Here is a 23,252-nt window from a genome sequence, read left to right on the forward strand (position 1 = left end):
GAAATCTCGGTGGGAGACGCGAGTTCTGAAGGAAAGAAATTTTTTGGAAGTGCTGTATGGACAAAAAAAAAAGTCTTTTTCCCAAAGCTGTGATTCAGAGACATTTGTCCAGTCTAGTTGGAGCCAGAGGAACTGAATTGCAATTAAGTGAGGAAATGTAAATGGTTGTATTAATGCTCAAGAAGAAATAATGGCTTAGAGAGGGGTTCTGGTGTAGAAATATAACTAGCTCCACAAAAATGGAAGATTATAATAATTACAGAGCTCTGGATGCTTCTGCTGAGTGGCAGAACAGGAGGGGGAAGTAGAGAGAATCTAGAAAGGTCTGATTGAGATTGGAAAAGTGCCTACGTGCCTAGAACAGAGGAAAGGATAGTCAGGAAACAGAGTCTAGGGAATATGGCCTGCATTGGCTTTCAGGACAAGGAAAGTGGTTTTGACATGAAACTATGAGGGTGGATCTGGGACGGACAGAAAAGATTTTGCTCCTTCTGACAATGAAATAACCAAAGGAAATAATAGCTCAGCCTTATTACTGAAGGTAGAAGTAGAGATCTAATTAGCAAGGAAAGAAATGACTTCAAGTTTAAGATGTAGAACATAGAAGGGGAAAGCCTGGAAGACATGGGAATGATGCTTTAAATTTGGGTCAGGCTAACAGCAATAAAAAACTGGGTACCCGAGGTGGGGTGTTATATGAGGAATGGAGTTTTTGCCTAGGCAGTCTGTAGCCCTGAATTACAGGGATTTGAAGAGATGAAAAAGAGAGTTTGCTGGCCATGGGACAGTTGATTTTCATACCCTTCCCAGTGTAATACAAGCATCTAGGACCATAGGCAGTCATCTTGACCTATGTTTTGCCACCGGACTCTGATGGTTCTGGAGGAGACAGTGAGGCCAATGACTCTGCCCAGCTCTGCCTCACTTAAATCCAATGCACTTGCAAGTCAAGACATCACCCTCCTGATGTCATCGGTCCTTTTTGAGAAAGAAGGGTGAACAATAAGCTTGTATAGTGTTCTGAAAGATTGTTATTTGTCCTTTGTTCTTGAAGAGGACCATGACATCAGAAAAGAGACTTGCAAGTGAATTGGACTTAAGTGAGGGAGGGCTGTGCAAAGTCACCAGCCTCACTCTCTCCTCAGAAGCCATCTGGGCCCAGTGGCCAGATATAGATCAGGATGACTGGAGATGGCCCCAGATGCGGTGGGGGACCTTGGCCTTTTTAAGCTAAGGTCTTTCCCAGGTCTCAGTCCTGAAAGACAGTCCTGTGCTGAAACTTAGCTAAGAGAGAGAGATGATCAAGAGAGATTTGAATGGAGCGAATTTTGGAAGTGTGGACAGGAAGCCCTGGAGCCATGGAGACACATAGGTAATTGAGCTCATCATCTTTGACCTCCAGAGCATGTAACTTTAGAGACTATAGAGAATGGGCCTCCTCTGAGGGAGATCCCTCTCTCCTGGTTTGAACCAAGATCTTAATTTGTTCCCAATGGAAGAGCTCATTTACTCCTGTGTAGTCTTCTGTATACTCTAATCTACAGAACTTCTCTGATTTCTATTTGCTATTTTGTTTGCTATTCATTTTTGTTTGTTTGTTTTGGGAGGAGGGGTAGCACTGGTAAGCAGGAGATAAGCTGGCAAATTTCCTTTCCCTTCAAGAGTGACTCAGTATCAGGAATCTTGGACCCTTCTTATCCAGATATGCAGATAGCCCTCCTCTTATTTTCTGACAGGTGGGCCGGACCTCAGCTTGTGTCTATCCATGGCACCAGCAAGCGGCATCTCTCTCAAAATACATATCTATGTCTATGTCTATATCTATATCGATATCTATCTATCTATCTATATGTGTGTATTTAGACCACACACACACACACACATACACACACACCTTAGACCAGTAAATAAAGGCAGCTTCAACCCACAACTAGCTGGTTTCTAGGCTTCCAGACTCTCTCCATTCTTCTGCCATACAAATGTCAGAATAATCTTCCTAAAGCATAGGTCTTATTGTGTCATTCTTTTTCTCAAGAAGACTCAGTGGCTCCCTATTGTCTTAAGGATAAAATACAGATTCTTCACCCTGTCATTAAAGCCCTACTCAACCTGGGGAGAGACCATCTTTCATATAATTCACATTATTCTTCCTCACACACTCCCTTTTCTTACCAAATTGGCCCACTTACTGTGCCTAGGTATATGACAGTCCATCTCCCTCCTCCGTGACTTTGCACAGGCTGTGTTTCATGCCTAGAATACTCCTCTTCTTCACTTCCACCTCTTAAAATCCCCAGTTCCTTTCAGGTTCAGTTCAGGTGTCACCCTAATTGTTAATGCTCCTCCCTCTCTCTCTTTCCTTTACCTCCCTCCCCATCTTGGAAAGGCGGGTATTTGTTGTGTTTTCCATATTTTTTGTTTTTATTTCTCTGAGCACATGGTATATTTCTCCAGTTGGATACAAGCCTCTTAAGGCCACAGATTGTTTTAGTTTCATTTAAATATTCCCATTTCCTTGCAATAGTACACTCTTAACAAATGATCCTTGAATTGAGTTGTGGTTTGTGCCCTGAGTTTTTCAGATATTAGGAAAATGAATTGTGTGTATAGACCATAGGTGTTTAGGGTAGAGAGGAGGAGAAAGATCATGAATCCCAGGGATAATTTCTCTATTTTCATCTTCCCTGTGATGGCATTAATATGATATTTTGCTAAATCTCAACCCTGCCAACTAATACTAAAAACTAAAAAACTAAAAAATGGTTATTTTCTAACATAATTTGCAAGGGGAGAAGATCAGATAGTGTAGTGGATAGAGGATCGGCATCAGAGTCAGGAACACCCAGATTCAAGTCTTACCTTTGACATATACTGGCTATGTGACTCTGGGCAAGTCACTTAACCTTTTCATGCCCTAGGTAGCTCTCTTAAGACTCTTGGTTGCAGAGCAGGTAACAATCTGCATTGATAGAGAGTTTCCTCATAGGCAAATTCCCTCTATCAATGAAATCACAGGTCTAAAGAATAAAATGTTGGGTTAAAAAAACAAACAAACTTAGTAATGTAGCAATATGTAGGGCTGTTAGGGTTATTTTTTTAGGAGGCTAGCAAGGAAGTTACTTAGATGGAGACGGATTTGGGTGAGTTATGATCTTCCCTCCTCCTTGCCTCCTTGGAATGTTTGGGACCATAAATAAAACAACAGATGGGGAAGCTGTTTGCAACAAGGGGGTTAGTAAAACCAAGGCAGTGCTCGCATCCTTTAGAATCATCAAGTCTGCATTGTTTGTAATGAGAAGTGCATAGGAGGAGAGCACACGGTAGGCTATTAATTAAAGCTTTATTATCCATGGGTTTGACTCTCTTGGTGAATTTATTACCAAGGTGGATTATTAAAATTTCCTGAGCCTCTCAAAATGCTAGTCAATGCCACCCCAAACCAGGGAACCATTAATGTCTAATGTAGATTTAATCTGCAATTAACTAAAAACAATGTGCCTAGGCTTTTTGTGACTAAACTCAAGAAGGCAACAGAGATCTTCCAATTAAGGTAATTAAGCTCTTAATAGGCACAGGAGAAAGTCAATCCTTTCCTTATTAGTAGAACTGAAGTATTATCTTTCCTGCTGGAAGAATGTGGATGTCCTGGACACAAGATAAACAGGAAATGGATGAGAATAAGGTGGGAGTGGTGGGGATGTTCCAAGGCGAGATCAGAGAGGGCCAAAGTTCCTGCTGAGCTCTTGGTACCTTGGAGGTCTCCTTGAACATTCTGTTCTGGGGCTCAGCAAAGCCAGAGGAGTGTGCAAGTGCATAGTACAGAAACTATCCAGGGCCAGATATCCAACTGAAAAAATGTACAGCTAGGAAAACAAAAATGCCTAAGAAAGAGAAGCAGATCTAATGGTGAACAGGAGGAGGACTAGCCTGTAGGCCAAGAGAGGTCCTTTGAGGAAGGAGCCACTTCCATGGTTCAAAGGCTCATTATTGCCCAGGGTCTGTCTCAGGAAGCTTGGGACTTTGGTGACTGCTTTAAAAAGCCCCTGGTCAAAAGGGAGGTTTTGAAGCAAAAAGAACTATGGAAATAAGACTGCTGAGCTGGAAAGTAAAATCTCTCAGAATAAAGTGTTTTTGAGTACTTGGGAGGACCCAGTGACTTGCAAACAATCCAAATGATAAGAACAACCTTCATAGTTAGTTATTATGAAAGCAGACTCTCTAGGGACCTCCACTTTTACAACACTGTTTTGGCATTGTTTTACTTGCAAGATTATCAAGAAATTAGAAACACTGAAAATACCAAACCTAGATTTGTTTAAGAATAGTTCAAATTTCAGGCCTTTTATTCTGTTATATTGCCTCCTGCCTTGGTCAGAAGGGAAATGTCTTCCTACGGAGAGTTCTACAAAGAGCTTATGAAAAGGAAAATGATTCCCACAACTTTAGAAAAAGAAAAAAAATTAACTAGTGTGGCTGTCATATGTAAGAAGAAAAAATGCAAGAGACACCCAATCCCTCTAATCAGGCTTATGAGCATGGTATGGTGCACCAGTTTTCAAAGTGTGGTCCGCAGGCACCTGGGGGTCCTCAGGACTATTTCATGGGGTCCCTGAGACCCTTGAAGGGCGTCCTTGAAGTTAAAACTATATTCGTAATAATACCAAGATGTTATTTGTGTATTAAAATATTTCTCCTTCTTATAACAATATAGCAATATGCAGCCAGTTATATAGTTATTATATTTCATATACTTGTTGTATATATTTAATTGTATATCATGCACCTCAACCAACACAACCTATCACAACAGATTGATCCAGAAAGTTATTCAGCTGTATTCTACTACACCAGACATTAAAGAGATTTATGAAAATATGTAAAATAACGCTAATTCCCCTAATTTTTTTAATTTTGGAAAATAGCTAACTCATAAATATTATATTATGTTAACCTGTTATGGGTTTATCATTACTTCAAAATGAATAAGCACACATTTTAAAATTTATCAGTTTTAATGTTGAATACAGTAAATATTGATAGCTATAAGCCAAATAAACAAAAGCTATTTGGGATCCTTAGTCATTTTTAATAGTATAAAGGAGTGCTGAGACCAAAAACTTTGAGATGGGCTGGTGTAGCAGAGCTGTCCTTAAGAGTCAGGAAGATCTGGGTTTGAATGCTGCCTCACATGATTACTACCTGCCCTACCCTGGACAAGTTCATTTTTCCAGGTCTTTGTTTCTTGTAAAAGGAGAAGGTTAGATTTGAGGACACCTAAGATCCTTCCCACTCTAAATCTATGATATATGACTATTCATACGCTAGTGGGAAGTTTTATGCTGTCCTTAGCTGTTCAGATCTACTTTGTTGGAAATGAGTAACTCATATAAAGAGGAATAGCCAAGCCTGATTCTGCTAAATGAGGGACCTAAATTAGATGATCTCTAAAGTCCTTTCTAATTATATTGTTCTGCAGCCCATTGGATTAAGTCATGGGTTCTTTACCTGGGATACATTAACCCCAAAGGGACATGTGAACAGACTTGGAGAGATCTTTGATTTTGGTTGGGGTGGAGGGAAATACATATAATAAAAATATTTTTAAGATATAATGTTACACACTATATTTAAATTAAAATTTACAAGATATAATTTATAATTAAATATAACATATTAATATATAATATATACACATTTTGTTTCCTTTGAAATCCTATGTATTTTATTTTACATATTTAAAAACATTATTCTGAGAAGGGGTCCATAGGCTTCACCAGACTGCCAAAGGGGTACAGGACACACCCCAAAATATTAAGAACTCTCGCACTAAAGGAAAGTGAGCATAGGAGTATTACTCAGTGAAAGGACATAAGGGCTCAAGGACTGTGGAAAGGATAAAAACTGGGGGAAATTAAAAAGAACACACTTTCAGTTGCCCAATTTCCACCCTACCCCAAGCCTTAAATCAGAAACTATAGGTAAAGGTAATAGTGTGGACTTGCCTTTTCTTCTAGAAAGAGCAAAGAAATACTTTTAAGGTCTTGCTAAAGTCATAAACTTTTTTTTGAAAGAAACAGCTTTTTTATTTACAAATGTCTGAGAATGTTTGATTTCAGTTTCCATGCCACTTCGCCTCCCCCACCCCATCTCCATGCCATAGCATGTCATGGCATGCATTATTCCTCTCTCGGGTTTCCAACTCTTGTTCTGAGAGTTGTAATCAAATTAACACCGCGGTTTCTAGAAAGGACATCATTCTCTCTGACTTCCCTGTCTAAAACCCTCCTCCCTTGTGACCTACATAATGTTTTTCCTCCTACTAGAATGTAAGCTTCTTGAATACAAGAGCTGTTTGGCTTGTGTTTGTATTTTCATTCCCAGTACTTAGTATAGTGTTTGGCACATAGTAACATGCTTTGTTTTTGTTTTGTTTTTTGCTTTTTGGTGAGGCAACTGGGGTTAAGTGTCTTGCCCAGGTGACACAGCTAGTAAGTGTCAAGTGTCTGAGGCTGGATTTGAACTCAGGTCCTGCTGACTCCAAGGCCAGAGTTCTATCCACTGTGCCACCTCGCTGCCCCTAAGATGCTTAATAAATATTCATTCATTCATTCATTCAAAGGCCAATCTTTACAAGATCTTAGAATCTCAGATTTGGAGTGAAACTTGGCAGTCCAACCTTACCCAAAGTATGTGTCTCCCTCCATCTAATCAACCTGTTATCTAGCCTCTGCTTGAATACCTCTCATGATGGAGAACCCACTACCTGATAAGGCAGACCATTCCATTTTGGAGTAGCTCATTTCTAGTTGGTAGGAAGTAATTCCTCCTATTGAGCTGAACAGTCTGCCTTCCTATAATTCCCATCTGTTGGCTTTTGCTCTGACTTTTCACTTCTTGACATCTCATGACTCTAAGGAATTCTATTTGAAGAAAGTAATATTTCTGGTAACACATCTCATCCCATAGGCAATTCCAAAAGTGGAAGGCACTAAGTAGATGACAGAAGATTATGTCAGAGCTGAAAGAGACCTTGGAGATCATATAATTGAACTCTTTTGTTTTATAGATGAGGAATTTTGAAGCCCAGAGAGTGATTTCCCCAAGGTCACAGAACTAGTTAGTGGGAGAGCTAAGGTTAGAGCTCCATAGAATAAATATAATACTTCTCTACGGTAGCCCTTCAAATATTTGAAGACTTCTTATAATCCTCCCTACCTACTGTCAAGTCTTCTTTTCTTCAGGCAAAACATATCTGGTTCCTTAATAGGGCACAGTTTGGAATCACATCATTCTACTAAGCATGGTGCCTTGCATATTGTAGGAACTAAAGTGGTCACTCTTCTCTGATGGGCTCCAGCATGGGAAACAGCAGTGAGGATCATCTGAGCCATAACAGGTTTAGGCTGTGTGTATGTGTGTGTGTGTGTGTGTGTGTGTGTGTGTGTGTGTGTGTGTGTGTGTGAGTGTGTGTGTAAAATGGGGGAGGAATAGAAGGGGGTAGGATATGTTTGCTCACATAGCCAGAAAAGACATTTTGGTATAAGAAATGCTACCTTTTAAATGGATTTGTAGATAGTTTTTCCACCCAGTTTCAAAAGTTATAATTTCCTTTAGACTTTAGGAATATGGTGACCCTTCTATGCTTAAAAAAGAAGTCATCCATGGTTAATCTGCAGGATTTTTTGTTTTGTTTTGTTTTTTGGTGATAAAGTGCAGTCTGTTTCTAAAGTTGGACTAGCTAAATGTCACTTATCAGAACAGTTCTTTTTGTTTGCCTATTGCCAAGCCAAACACAAAGGCTTGTTCTTCTACCTGGATTCTTCCTTCTGTACCAAAAAAGGGTACAGGCAGTTAGTAAATGTGTCCTGGTTTAGAAACCATGAGGCTCATAGGATCAAAGACTCAGGGCCAGGAAGGGAATTTAAATGTCTTGTAGTCATAGAATCATAGCTTTAGAGGTGACAGTGATCTTAGAAACTATTATACCTAATCACTTGATTTTATAGAAGAGGAGAGTGAGACACAGACAAAATTTAAAAGAAAATTATACAGGTTCCTGGCTTCCTTCAAGTTCCAGCTAAAATCTCACCTTCTACAAGAAGCTCTTTTTGATCCCCTTTAATACTAGTACCTTCTCTCTGGTAATTATTTCCTATTTATCCTGCATATAGCTTACTTGTACATAGTCTTTGCTCTCAAGGAGCTCATAGTCTAATGGAAGAGACAAAATACAACAACTATCTTTTGCCTTTCTTTGTATCCCCAGCACTTAGTATGGTGCCTGGCACACAGTAAGTATTTAATAAATATTAATTGACTTGCTAGGAAGTATCTAGGGTAGGATTTGAACTCGGGTATTTCTGACTCCCTGCTTGAAACATTGTAGGAAGTAGCATTTTGGGGCAGATAGGTGGTACAGTGAATAGAGCACTAGATTGAGAGTCAGGAAGACCTGAGTTCAGATCTGGCCTCAGACACTTACTAGCTGTGTAACCCTGAGCAAGTCACTCGACCCTATTTGCATCAGTTTCCTCATCTGTAAAATGAGCAGGAGAAGGAAATGGCAAACCACTTCGGTATCTTTGCCAAGGAAACCCTAAGTGGTGTCGAAGAGTCAGGCACGACTGAACAACTGAACAATTTCTGACTCACAGAGTGGTGCTCTTTCTAACCCCACACTATTTTCATTTTACAGATATTGAATTTAAGGCTCAGAGAGATTAAGTGATTTGTCTAAGGTTGCACAGATAGTAAGTGAGAGAGGCAGGATTCAAAGCCATGCCCTCTGCTCTCACATTCAACACTCCTTTCTGCTGTACCACAAGGAGTTTCCTGAGAAAGCTGAGAAGTACAGGGACATCCTGAAGAAGAGGTGCAAAGTCTTGGCTTCCCTGTGCTCCCCACAAACAGAGGACTGGGTAAGTGGATATTCTTCTTCCTCAAAATATTTAAGATACAGAAGCTTGGGGTGATCAAGGAGGAGCAGGCTTCCTCCTACCTCCTCTCCTAGGAAAGAATCCCTGCACAAATGATGGGCACATCATCCAGTCCAATCCAATCCAATTTAATACTATTATAATTAAGCAAACATTTATTAAGTAACTACTATGGACAAGGTGCTGAGACAAGATGAGAAGGATTCTTTTTGTTATTGGCTTTGTTTAGGCCACCAATGCCATAAAGCCAAATCCTACCCTACAGGCTAGGACATGTTGTTTGGATAGCTGCAATTTAGGAATGAAGGCTTCATTGATACTGTAGGGTAATCATCCAGGGGGATTGATTTTTATTTGACTATCAATGACCTAGAGCAGAGAAAGGGCCTAGTTTCTTTGGGACCCACGTCTCTTCCCACCCCACCCCCACCCCCACTCCTACCCCATAATGAATCTAAGATTAACTCAATTCCTCCGAGGATGAAGAAGGAATGTGGCCGAGTTCCATCTTGCTGTGTGTACATAAGCCTGCACTGCATTTATGAAAGAAAGCTGACCCCAACCCCCATAAGGACAACCCAAAAATAAATTTGTCGGTGACCTCTAGAATGCAGGAACAGGAAGGGAAGGTCTTTGTTCCAGGCCTCTCTCACCAGAGGCTCAACTTCTACAGAATTGAGAAAATCTCTAGGGAGAAAGGTCTTTGTGGTAGAGTCAGATTCTGAGCATGTGCATTCTGCAGGGTCCTAAGAAAACTCACCAAAGGGTTGGATCCCTGCAAGGCAATCCCGCAAACACAGCCATATTTCTCAGCTAAGAAAAGCAGTTCTATGCTGCCTAATTGTAGGGCTAAGCTTGGCCCAAAAGAAGAGATAAGAAAATATTCTTCCCTCACTTCTTTGTAGAAGTGGGGGACTGTGGACATAGAACACAGCATATACTGTCAAACTTGGTTGAGGCGTTGGTTAGTTTTGACAAAGTGCTCCCCCCCCACCCCCATCTTTCTTTTTTATTCTTTATTATAATGGATGGCTCTTTGGGTGGTAGAGGGGAGACATACTGGGAAGAGGTAATGTCAGGACAAAATATATTAATAAACATTTTTTAAAAAGAAAAGCTGTTCTACTCACTGAAGGTTCGAATGGTGTTACTGGGCTGGCTGCGGGAGCTGGATCCAAAAGCATTCACAGCCTTCACAGCAAACTGGTACTGAGTGTCTGCAATGAGTCCCTTAAGAGCCATGGAGTCCATCTGGATCTGTTCTTTGATTAGAGTCCAACTGTTGTCGAAATCTGGCCTTTATCATTAAAAAAAGAGAAAGAGAAGAGGAGGAGGAAGGAGTACTTCAGAAATATTAGAGGAAAGGAAAATGGTATAAACCAACAACATTTGAACTCTGGAAGCAATACTCATAAAAATGAAGAACAGTTTCCTATCTAAAAAGTGACCTGTATTATAAATCAGAGGCTGTATATTTGTGGGTTCTCCCAATAAAACATATTGGATAATTTGTAGGATCAGCCTTAAAACTCGATTTAAAGGTTGTATTCCTGCTCCTTTCCCTCCTCCATTTAGAATATGACTGAAAGATAATAGTAGTCCTGATAATCATTCAAGGACTCTTCTATCCAGATGTTTTATAAACATGCATCCACTCAGCAACCCCCATCCCTGGAGGTCAGGGGAACAGAACCGCAATCTATTCCCAACTTGCAGTTCATAAAACAAATAAAGATTTTATAGGGTGGCTAATTGCACTAATCCCTAGGAGAAAACCCCAGAGATTCTCTCTGTTCTTGGCAAGTCCTTACTTGTACCCGAAATGTGAAAGGAGATTTAATAGCCACAGGCCTGATAGGGCACTAAATTTTCACATTTTGCTGCTGTAGGCCCTATATAGAAGGGTAGAAATTGTTCCAGGGTACCTGTCTGCTTTCAGGCACAGAACTTCCAGGTGGGTCTCTGAATGAACCCTCCACACAAAGAGAGCTAGGAGGGGAGGGAGCTAGGCCCTCTACAAACACCCCACAGTCATGTTCTGGCATAATGATAGCGTCTGTGGATTATCTAGGCCCTGTGATGCTTAGTCATTGATAGACACAGAATTTGAGTTCTGGAAGGGTAAATAGAGCTCATTTCTGACCTCCTTTTACAGATAAAGAAACATGTTCTGAGAGAAGTGACCCCAGATCACACTGCTAGTTAGTGGGGCTTGATTCCAGGGCTCCAACCCCCAGTCTTGAATTACCATGAAACCATCCAGTCTCTATTCATTTAACAAGCATTTAGTAACCTCCCCCCACAATTTCATGCCTAGAATTATGTTGGGCTTGCACACGTTCCCCATAGTGAAGATCATGGGATCATAGATTTAGAGCTGGAAGGGACCCTAGAAGCCACTAAACTCCATCTCCCCTTCCCCCTTTGAAAACTGAGGCCCAGAGAGGTTAACTAACTTGTCCAGGGTCACACAACTAGTAAGGACTAGAGGTAGGGTTTCATGCCGATGGCTCATAGTGATGTGATGTCAACCCCAGGTTCCTAAGAGCGATTCCCAAGGTTGTACAGACTCTGGGAGATTCTACCACTCTGGAAAGACTTTGAGTATGGTCCTAGGAACAGACTATGCCTGCTTTACAAGGATCAGCTGAACACCACCACTATCACTATCACAACTACTGCTACTACAATAATTATTGTAATTTACAGAGCACTATCAGATTTGCAAGACATTTAATATATTATACCTCCTTTGAACCACATAGCAATCCCATTTGATCATGATGATATATGTTCAGTTTAGAGGGATTTAACACCAGTAAAGTGGCCAAGTGGTAATGAATTCCTTGGCCATGGCAAGCCATGACACAAAAAAAAATACAAAAGGTCCCTCAATCAATCAATAAGCATTAGGTTTTCACTCAGTGTGGCAGGTACTATGCAAGTGTTGGGGACATAAAGAAAAAGCAGAAACAGCCCCTACCTCCAAGAAGCTTACATTCTAATGGAGTAGATAACATGTACATAAATAAGTAAATATCAGATACATGCAGACGAGATGGAAGCTTAATCTGGGGGGACTTGGGGCACTGGGAAAGATCTTTGTAGAAGGTGGGCGCTTAAGCCGGGAATTCTAAGAGAAAAAAGGAGGGAAGGAAGAGACACACACACATAGAGAAAGAGAGACAGAGAAAAGATAGAGACAGAGACAGAGAGAAGAATCGCAGGCATGTGAGACAGCCAATGCAAAGGTCCAAAAATTGGGAGATGGGGCATTGTGTATGAGGTACAGCAAATAGGCCATTGTAGATGGACCTTAGAGTGTGTGGAGAGAAATAATGTGTAAGGAGACCAGAAAAACAGGAAGAGACCAGGTTATGAAGAACTTTAAATGCCAATTAGTAAAATTTTTATTGGGTTCTGGAGGTAGGATGTCCTGTGTTTAACTTTTAGTGTTAAAGATTTACCTGAGGCTCAGAGATGAAAGAAGTAATAGTGAGCTTTTCCTGTATTCATAGGAAAATCACTTTGCGAGTTGGGTAGAGGATGGATTGTGTTGGAGTGAGGAGAAACTTGAGTCAGGCAGACCAGTTAGAAGGCTATTGCAATAGTCCAGGACAGTGGCAATGAGAACCTGAACTATGGTGGCACCTGTGTGAGTAGAGAAGGGGATTCATTCAAGAGATGTTATGGGAAAAGAAATTAAAAGATTTAGAAACTCATTGGCTATGTGAGGTAATCAAGAGTGAGGCAGCAGGAATGACAATGAGTTTGCAAACTTGGATGAAGGATGGTAGTACATCCTTCAGTACATCACAGAAGACTGTAAGAGGGGAGGAGGGGTTTGTGGGGAAAGGTTATGAATTCTCTTTTGTAAATGTTGAGTTTGAGATGCCTATAAGACATTCAGTTTGAGATGTCTAAAAGGAGGTTGATGATGCAAAAATGGAACTTAGGAGGATGACTTTAGGGCTGGATAAATAGATCTGGGATTCAACTGTATAAATATAGTAATAGCCATTATATATGTATATAGCATGTATATAGCACTTTAAGATTTTCAAAGTGCTTTACAAATATTATCTCATTTGATCCTCACAACAAACCTGGGAGGTAAGTTCAATAATTATCCCTATTTTACAGATGAAAAAACTGAGGCAGACACTGGTTAAGTCCAGGGGTCACATAGCTAATAAGTATCTGAAACCAAATTTGAACTCAGGTCTTCCTGACTCTAGGTCATGCATTCTTTCCACCGTATCACCTTGCTGCTTTAACTCATGGGATCTGATGAGTTCATTAAGTGTGAGATCATAAAATGAGAGACAAAGAAGACCCAGGAAAGAGCCCTGGAACACATCTTTTTAGTTAGTGGGTATCACATGGATGGAGATCCCAAAAGACCCTGAGGAGCCATCAAATGGGTAAGAGAAGAACAAGAGAGAACAGAGTCACAAAGAGACTGTTAAGTCTCTTTTAGCTTCTGTGGTGATGGTAGCAGAGGGAGAGCATAGGCAGATAGTATTGAGGAGCACATAGTCTTATGGCGAGAACTATATGAACTGATGCAAAGTGAAGTGAGAAGAACCAGAAGATCATTGTGAACAGTAATAGCAGTGTTCTAATGAAGATCAATTGTGAAAGACATGGCTACTCTGATTAATACAATGATTCAAGATAGTTCCAAAGGACTCATGATGAAAAAATGCTATCCACCTCCAGAGAGAGAACTGATGAACCCTGAGTGCAGATTGAAGTAGGATTTTCTCATTTTTCATTTTTCTTGTTTTCTTTTGAAATATGGCTAAATGTTTTATATGATTTCACAAGTATAAATGATACTATATTACTTGTCTTAGTGGGCAGGACAGGGGGTGGGAGGGAGGGAATGAATCTAGAACTCAAAATTTTAAAAAGAAAAGAATGCTAAAAATAAATAAATAATAATTTAAAAAAAGAAACACATAGTTTTTAGGCCATCCACAAAGATAATCTTAATTGGTGGCACTCAAAATGTGAGATACTTGGTAAACAACCAGGGTCCACTAATGCAGGAACAGTATCATATCAATATTGGCATTCTCTCTATAAATGCAATCAAAAGATTTAAGGGAATTGAAGCTAAATGGAAGGATGGCTCTGAAGAGTCAAACAGAGAGGTGGTTGGAGGTAATAATAACAACAACAATAATAATAATTAGCATTGGTATAGTGTTTTCAGTTGTGCTTTGTATCTTATTTAGTTCTTATAACAGTTTTATAAGGTAGGTACTCTTATTATCCTCATTTTATAGAAAAGGAAACTGAGACCGACAGAAGTGAGTTGCCTAACATCAAACAACTAGTAAGTGTCTAAGGCAGGATTTTGTCTTTGGCCATTCCTAACTCCAAGACTAGCACTACCTTGCTTCAGAGGTTACTTTTATCATCATGTATTCAAATCAACAAGAAGTGTCACTATGTAGGATAATTGATCATTGGCTTTCTAGGGGTCATGACGAACCTAAGGAAAAAAGGGGGCAGAGGGTGCTAAGGCTCATAAAATCTTTTTAGTCACCTATCAACATTAACTCAGCTGTTGATACTTTAAATGGGAGATTCTTGCCCAAGTGACCAGTGAGTGGGCCTGCTGCTAAAGGAGCCAAGTTATATCAATAATATGTAATTGTATATAAACACACACACACACACACACATATATATATAATATTAACATTCTTGTCATAACTGAAGCTTTATTATTATTGTTCAGTCATTTCAGGATCTTTGTGACAACATTTGGTTTTTTGTTTGTTTGTTTTGTATTTCGGTGGTTTTTTTTTTTTGGCAAAGATACTGTGGGGTGGTTTGCCATTTCCTTCTCCAGATCATTTTACAGATTATGAAACTGAGGCATACAGGGTTAAATGACTTGCCCAGAGTCACACAGCTAGTAAGTGTCAAAGGCTGGATTTGAACTCAGGAAGATGAGTCTTTCTGACTCCAGGTCCAGCCCTCTGTACACTGAGCAACCTAACTGCCCCTATAAGTGACCCTGGAAGGTTCTAATTCACAGGATCTTCTTGGAGATGCAAATGAAGGTATTAGCTTAATTTGCTACCTAAAAGAACTAAGAAACATTTCTTTTGTTATCTCATATTACAGAGCTGATGACATGTAGATTTTAAGTATGACTTCTAGTGTTAAAGAGTTATCTGAAGCTCAGGGATATTAAGTGACTTGCTCATGGTTACACAATTAATGGGTCAGAGGTGGAATTTGAACCCAGGTCTTCTTTATTCTGGATCTGTCACCCCAGGTGCTATGCCTCTCTACCTTCTACTGATGAGACTCACTTGTGAAACAACCATTGTGAAGACAGTTGTATATTATGGGACAGTATCTGTTGAAGAGGATGGGGAATGGGTGGTAGTAAATAAATTTTACCAATGGTACCAAGAACTTAATTAAAAGTCTACTGATTATATCAATATATACTTTAAAACTCAGTGACTTCAATGCAAAGATGCGGATAGGGAAAATCATGAAAAATATGTAGGATAACAATTCAAGGGTAAGAAATGAAAGAGTACAAGGCATCTAGATTATACAGATATCTCATGCTAATTAGTACAACAAAAGAAGAGTGTTAGGAGGCATTGGGTGTCATGACATAAAAAAAATGACATTACTTATACTGCAACAGACCTGAGACACTACTTATCAATGTGGGGGTAATTTCCAAATCAGCTGTAAATATATAGCCAGATTATTGATCTCCTTTAACACAAATCAAAATGAATACTAAATTAAAAGAAGAAAAAAAATGTGATGAATATAATTGAAGTAACTCCTCTCTTACCTATTTGAATAAGCTGTTGGTGACCCCAAAATGGGAAATAAATAGAATAGATATTAACATAGACTATCGCCAAATCTTAAAGAAATTTAAGCAATATGAATTAATGCCTACAATAAGGACACATCTGATGGCCTGTGCAGGAGATATAGTGCAAAGCAGAGATACATATGACTGGAAAGCGAGTGGACTAGTCCCATGGTAAAAACAAGAGAGAATTGATAGATATTTTGCACCCTCCATTGGTATTCATACCTGTCACAAGGTCTAAAGGAAGTACCCAGTATGTTGAGAGGTCACTCTATGGAGGATCAATGGGAAGATACAGTCAAGAGTAGCACAAGATGAAAAGGCAGGGATGGTCTCTTCTATCTTTATGATTGGAGGAAGTGCCCATGTCAATGATATTATGTAGCCATAAAAGCCTTAGATAGCTAGAAGATATAATGAATAGAGTGCTGACCTTGGAGAACTGAACTCAATTCCTACCCAAGACATTCATCAGCTGTGTAACCCTGGACAAATCACTTAATCTCTCTCAGCCCCAGGCATAATGATAGCAATTACATCACAAGATTATTGTGAAGATCAAATGAGACATATATATGTGTGTGTGTGTGTGTGTGTATGTATGTGTGTGTGTGTGTGTGTATGTAAAACTTTGCAAACCTTGCAGAGCTATATAAATGTTAGCTCATTGTTCACTGTATTACATTCTAAGCAGGTACTAAAGTAATAGTTGAAATCATTTCTGTCCTCAAAGAATTTACAATTCAGTCAAGAACATGGCACACATATACATAATTGTTAAGAGACACTTTAATATAGTGTATGATAAAGGGTCCAAAAGAGTGGGGCCCCCAATCTTTTTTTTTTTTAAGAATGAAGATCTTTTAGTTTTAGAAACACTTGGGAAGACTTCTGTGAAATGATGCAAAATGAAGTGAGCAGCCAGAAGAACACTGTACATAGTAACAGTAATATTGTAAGGATGATCAACTGTAAAAAGACTTAGCTACTCTGATCAATGTAGTTATCTACAACAGTTTCAAAGGATCCATGATGAAAAATGCTATACATCTCCTGAGAGAGAAATGATGAATTCTCAATGCAAATTGAAGCATTTTTTTAAACTTTCTTTATTTTTCTTGCTTTTTTGCATCATGGCTAATATGGAAATATGTTTTGCATGATTTCCCATGTATAACAGGTATTATATTGCTTGCTTTCTTGTTGGGTGGGGAAAGGATGGAGGCAGGGAAAGAATTCGAAACCCAAGATTTTAAAAATGAATATTAAAAATAAATTTAAAAAGAATGAGGATCTCTTTTAAATATAAGATAATATTATACACACATACATATGCCATATAATAGCAGTTGTGCCATTAGTACTGGTTAATTGAAAAAATGAGTGATGGCCAAAAGCAGCTATGAATTCAGTAATGCATAAATTTGTATTTCATTAACCACAAAGCAATCTACATTAATTTGAAAATAGAAATAAATAGATGTGCAGGACATATCATTTGCTCAACCTGAGGAAGGTATGTCTGCTTATTGATTGCTGAGTCATGCTGCATATTTTGTTGGCATTAAATGGAGTTCAAAATGATGCCCAGTGTGAATATGTATTCATAGACCCCTGGTTATAATCCTAGAGTCCTCCAGGGATCATTGACCTAGACTGGCCAAATTGGGAACCACTAATTTAGCTAATATATGCCACAGTCAGTAAGACAGTCATTCAGTCAATAACATCTAAGTGAGGCACTATATGTGAGGCACTGGTTAAGTATTGAAGACACCACGAAAGGCAAAAGACAATCCCTGCTTCAAAGTGCTCACAGGCTAATGGAGTTCAGAGAAAGTAAAGGTCATTGTGAGCTAGAGCAGTAAGGAAAGGCCTGCATAGAAGTGGTGGAACCTACATTTTGAAGTATGCATGGAATTTGGATAGGTAGGAGTGATGGGGAATGAGGAAATTTCAGGGGGAAAGAGTGTAAACAGGAAAGTAGACAGCATGAGCAGACACTTGGGATGAATATAGCATGTTTAGGAGAAAATGTGGAGACATCTAAATGAAGTGGAAGGTTTATACTGGAAATTAATGAAGAAAAAATAGATCGGCTGGAGACAATGGTGGGATGAAGGGGACCTTGAAAGCTAAGATGAGGAATTTGTCCTCATACTCTATGAATGCAGAGCCCTATTCACCCTCTTGATGGCTTAATGCCTCAATGCCTACTGATCATCTCACAGTAAATACCTTAGTTAGGAGATTATTAGAGGGAAGAGGGAAGCAGGTATAGTGAGACTCAACTATCTTGCTTTTTTTGCTACTAATGCCCTCATTAAAAGGTTTCTTCTACCTGATAAAACATATTATATTATTCATGGATTCATTTAATCCAGGTTAGTTCTGTTCCTCGTTAGTGTGAATAATTGAGAGTGACTATAGTTGACGCCTTAAATATGAAGTTGAAAAAACTGAGATTAGGAGCTGGAACAACTCTTCCATCTCTGCTAATAAGTGGCATATGTAGGACATTTTCTCATAATAATTTGCATGCCTTATGGCATTAGTTAAGTCGTAAAAATATTGCCCCTCCAAACAGAGAGGATGAGGACCTGCTGGATGGCTTCATAGCTGCCAGACTTTTTATAAGAGCTAAGTTTATCATCAAAGAGGAAAATTAAGTGAAAAGAAGGAAACACATTTACAAACTGAAATTAGAACAAAATCACTCCAACCCAGAAACGTCAGCTGGGAATATCTACAAGTCAAGTCGGAAAAGATGTGACCTTTGAGATAAAATGATTCTCGTGTCCTTTCCTAAGATGTCCTTGTGATATTTATTGCAGGAAATGACCTCCAAGCACTCCCTGAATGTGCCTCTGTTTACACAGGACAAGCTGCCAATATTACCAATGGTCTTCAAGTGAATGTTTTAGTGGAAGATAGTATTATGTATTTCCCATTCATTTGCTACTGGAAAGGTACACAAATGGATGGTTCCTTTTGCTAGTCAACCCAAGGTTTGTTCAAATCCCTCAGGTTTTATTTCTTTAAGCGAAGAAAGAAAAGAAAGGATGATACACTGATTGAAGAGCTGTTTATAACTATGAACCCCAGCCTAACTCTGATTACCTCACTGGCTTCCTGTCTTGAATACTTGTTGTCATCCAAGGACCAGAGGGCACAATAGAGGTTGAGAGACTTGCTATAGGCAAAGGTAAAAATGTAGGGGATGTGATGAATCAGACAAAGGCATAATCTTAAATCCTCTTTTCAGCCAAAGAAATTTCTCTCAACCTAAATATGATGTCCCAATTGCATATGGGGGACCTTAACAGTCACATCCTGGCACATGAAGATGTTCATTAAGAAACCATAGCAAGAAAAGGGTGCATGGAAGCACGGACTATCCTGCATGATAAATATGACGGTCCTGATGCACTATCAGTACAGAATAGACTTTAAATTACTCCCCCCCGCCTTTTTTTTTTTTTACCACTAGTGAGGATATTTCCTCTAAGTTGTGCAATCTCCAATCTGACTTTCCTTTTGGTCAATAACAGTCATTGGTGAGATAGCTGTCTGGAGACAGGGCTGGAAAAACTAGGGCTATTAGCAAGGATCACTTTGCACTTACTCGCCCTGTTCAAGAGCACAGCAATCCATCTAGCTGTTGAGATGGAGAGAATAAGAGAAGAAATGGAGAAGGGACAGAAGAACTCACTGAAGCCATTACTTTGGGCAGTGTCACCCTAAAGCCCCCTTCCTTTCCTCTGGTTCATTGCCACTGAATCCTCAATGCCAACAGCAGCTTCAATGGAGCAAACCATGGGGTTTGTGTCATGTCTACTTGGCAATCTCAGTGCTGGATACAGGGCTTTGTATGTAATATGTGCTTGGTCAATGTTTAATGAGTTAAATGGAACTGGATATCTCACTACTATTCTGGCTGAAGTCACAAAATGACTGCCTTGCAAAGTGGCAAATCACTTCACTAATAAGCATTTATGAAATGTCCACTTATGGCCATCATTTGTGCGAGTCTGTGGAAATACAAAAAAAGGAGATTCAATCCTTGATTTCAGGGAAGTTACAGACAAGCTAAGGAGACACAAGAAAGGAAGGGAAGAAAACTATTCTTTATGTAGCACCTACTATATACCAAGCACAGTGCTAAGCACTTCACAAAATATTATCTCATTTGTTCCTCACAACAACCCTGTGACATAGATGCTATTATTATCCCATTTTACAGTTGAGGGAACTAAGGAAAATAGAGGTGAAGTGACTTACCCAGGGTCAAACAGGTAGTATGTGTCTGATGCCATATTTTAACTCAGGCCTTCCTGACTCCAGGCCCAGTGCTCTATCTACTATGCTACCAAGCTGCCTCTGAGACAAGGCATGTGTGGCCTCAAGTGCAGCCCTTTCTTTGACTGAATCCAAACTGGATTTGTTCTGTGAAGTTTGGATTCAGTCAAAGGGCTGTACTTGAGGAGCTAGAGAGCCTCAAGTAGCCTCAAGGCCACAGGTTCCCCACCCCTGCAAAGGTAGTGGATAGGAAAGAGAACAGATGACTTAGGAAAAACAACCCTGAGAGTCTGATGGTAGTGTTATCCCATCCCTCAGGCAGAACTGACACATGTGGATGATTTCTGGTTCTGGGTATTAGTCCGACTCAGCACAGCTCTGTCGCCTTATAGTAACTGCTACATTGCCCACCCCAGCTGGGCCATGCTGGGATGGGTTCAGATCTGCCATGCCCTTTACTTGCAATAATAAATAAAGCTCTGAGCCTAGATGGTTGAACTAGCTCAAAGGTGTCACTGGCAAAACTTTTGAGGACAATCAAAACCAGATTAAAATATATTTGGGAAATGTTTAAGAAAACACATAAACATATAATGCAACATAGATAACATTAATTTGTGATTTTTTAATTCAATATGTAGCTGGCAGACATCTGTTTCTACTTGAGTTTGATACCACTGAGGTCCTTACTTCAATCCTTTCTGAACTCAATGAAGCCAGGATTATCTCAGCAATGGAGAGGGCTATGGAGTACAGGAGAATATTCAGAAATTAACAAGTGTGGCCTGCTTAACTATATTGCTTTTCATGCCCTAGAAAGTAAGTACTCAGGCAAAGACTGATGGCACAAAGATTCAATCACATAGAGTGTGGTGTAGTATAAAGAGTTCTGAATTTGGAATCAGAGGACCTCAATTCAAGTCCAGGCTAAGCTGCTGATTACCTGTATGACCTTGAGAAAGTCACATCACTTCTCTGAGTAAACTTATCTTCACATCAATACAAGAAAAGGATTGGACTGGACAATCTCTTTTCGTTCTAAATTCTGTTCTGAATCCTATGATCCTTGGAATGGTGATGTGATGGTAAAAGACAAGTGCACCTAAAATCACCAGTGACCATGATTCTAACCATTCCTCTAATACTTACTAGCCACTGGCCATAGACAAATCATTTAATTGGAACCTCAGTTCCCTCACTTGTAAAATGGGGATGAAAATAGGATCTATCTCACAAGACTGTTGTGAAGATCAGATGAAATATTTGCAACAAGTGTTTAACACAGTACTAAGCACCTAAATTCTTATTCATTTTTTTCTTCCCTTAATGTAATGTGTGTATATGGGTGTGTGTGTGTGTGTGTGTGTGTACGTGTATTTATACACATTATGTTAAGGGAAGGGAAGCAAAAGATATAAAAATATATAAATCTGTATTATATATAATATATGTATCTACGCATAGATACATTTACACACATACACATCAACTATTATTAAGAAATTGGTCTAAAATGGTTAAATGTTAGGAAAAATATTCCTGACAATGGAATCTACTAAAGAGTGGGATGTCTTTGAGGGGAAGTAAGGGTAGAGGATCTGTATTTTGTATCTCTTGACAGCCAGGTCATCCTGGACTGAAAGAGAATGGATTAAAAACCTGTTTTTCATTCCTTTGTTTTGAAAAAAAATCTAATTATCGCATTTGGAAATGACTTATAAAGGCCCTACCTCATATTCCCTATCAACCCACATCCAATTATACTATTTGATGTTTTCCTGACTTCTGTAGGGGTTTTGAGAGCTCAGTTTCCTAAAGTGATAGGGTTTCTTAGAAAATTGTTTACTGTAGTTTATGCCTTTTCCTCCCAAGATAATGGTACAGTGATTTGGAAGCAGTTTTCAGCTCCAGGGAAAATAGGGGTACTGGGTGCCACAAGAGACCAGGGGCCCTGGTTGCAGTTTCAAAACACAGAAGAGTACTAGTACTTGTAGCTGCAGGGGACCAGAGGCTCTTACTAAGACAAGAGCTCAGACCAGGAGAACAGTGACTACACCTCTCCTAGGATAACACCACTTTGGAAGCACCAGAAACTTTCAAACCTCCAGAACTAGCTCTGAAAAGAGCAGCATGAAGGCGTCTGATGCTTGGCACAGAGATCGCTCACCCCAGGTGAGCAAAGTCAAGAAATAGGTTAGGAAAATGAGTAAACAAAAAAAAAAGAATCTGATCATAAAAATCAACTATAGTGGCAGGCAGGAACCAGACATAAACTTAGAAGACAATAATGTGAAAACAGCTGCAAAGCCTCAAAGAAAAACACTAATTGGACCCAAGCCCAACAAGAATTCTTGGAAAAGTTAAAGAAAGAGATAAGAGTGTTAGAGGAAAAATTGGGAAAAGAAGTGAGAGTGATGTAAGAAGATTATGAAAAGAGAATTAACAGCTTGGTAAAAAAAAAAGTGCAAAAAATACTGAAGAAAATAACATCTTTTTCTTTTCTTTTTGCTAGGCAATGAGGTTAAGTGACTTGCCCAGGATCACACAGCTAGTAAGTGTCAAATGTCTGAGACTGGATTTGAACTCTGGTCTTCTTGACTCCAGGGCCAATACTCTATCCACTGTGCCACCTATCTGCCCCAAGAAAATAACATCTTAGAAAACAGAATTGGCCTAATGGTACAAGAGGCACAAAAATTCACTGAAGAAAAGAACTCCTTAAAAAGCAGAATTGGCCAAATAGAAAAAAGAGGTACAAAATCTCACTAAAGAAAATAATTCCTTAAAAATTAGCATTGGCAAGTAGAAGCTAAAGACTCTATGAGACATCAAGAAACAATAAAACAAAGTCAAAAGGATGAAAAAAGAAGAAAATGTGAAATATCTCACAAGAACAAAAAAACTGACTTAGAAAACAGATCCAGGAGAGATAATATAAGAATTATTGGACTACCTGAAAGCCATGATCAGAGAAAGAGCCTAGACATCATATTTCAAGAAATTGCCATGGAAAATTGTCATGATATTCTAGGACCAGATGAAATTGAAAGAATCCACTAATCACCTCCTGAAAGAAATCTCACAATGAAAATGTACAGGAATATTATAACCAAATTCTAGAGCTCCCAGGTCAAAGAGAAAATACTTCA

The 23,252-nt window shown here is 39.3% G+C and overlaps 1 protein-coding gene across 1 annotated transcript in view; it reads right to left on the reverse strand.

Annotated features, from left to right (window-relative positions):
* The window catches only part of EGFLAM (EGF like, fibronectin type III and laminin G domains), a 252,235-nt gene that overhangs the window by 104,531 nt on the left and 124,452 nt on the right, over positions 1-23,252 (reverse strand). The window contains exon 7 of the mRNA XM_027863469.1: positions 10,067-10,233. Within this exon, the coding sequence (XP_027719270.1) occupies positions 10,067-10,233 (167 nt within the window). The remainder of the gene's footprint in view (positions 1-10,066; positions 10,234-23,252) is intronic.

This window comes from Vombatus ursinus, unplaced genomic scaffold (genome assembly GCF_900497805.2).
Source record: "Vombatus ursinus unplaced genomic scaffold, bare-nosed wombat genome assembly UNPS02014772.1, whole genome shotgun sequence".
Taxonomy (NCBI): domain Eukaryota; kingdom Metazoa; phylum Chordata; class Mammalia; order Diprotodontia; family Vombatidae; genus Vombatus; species Vombatus ursinus.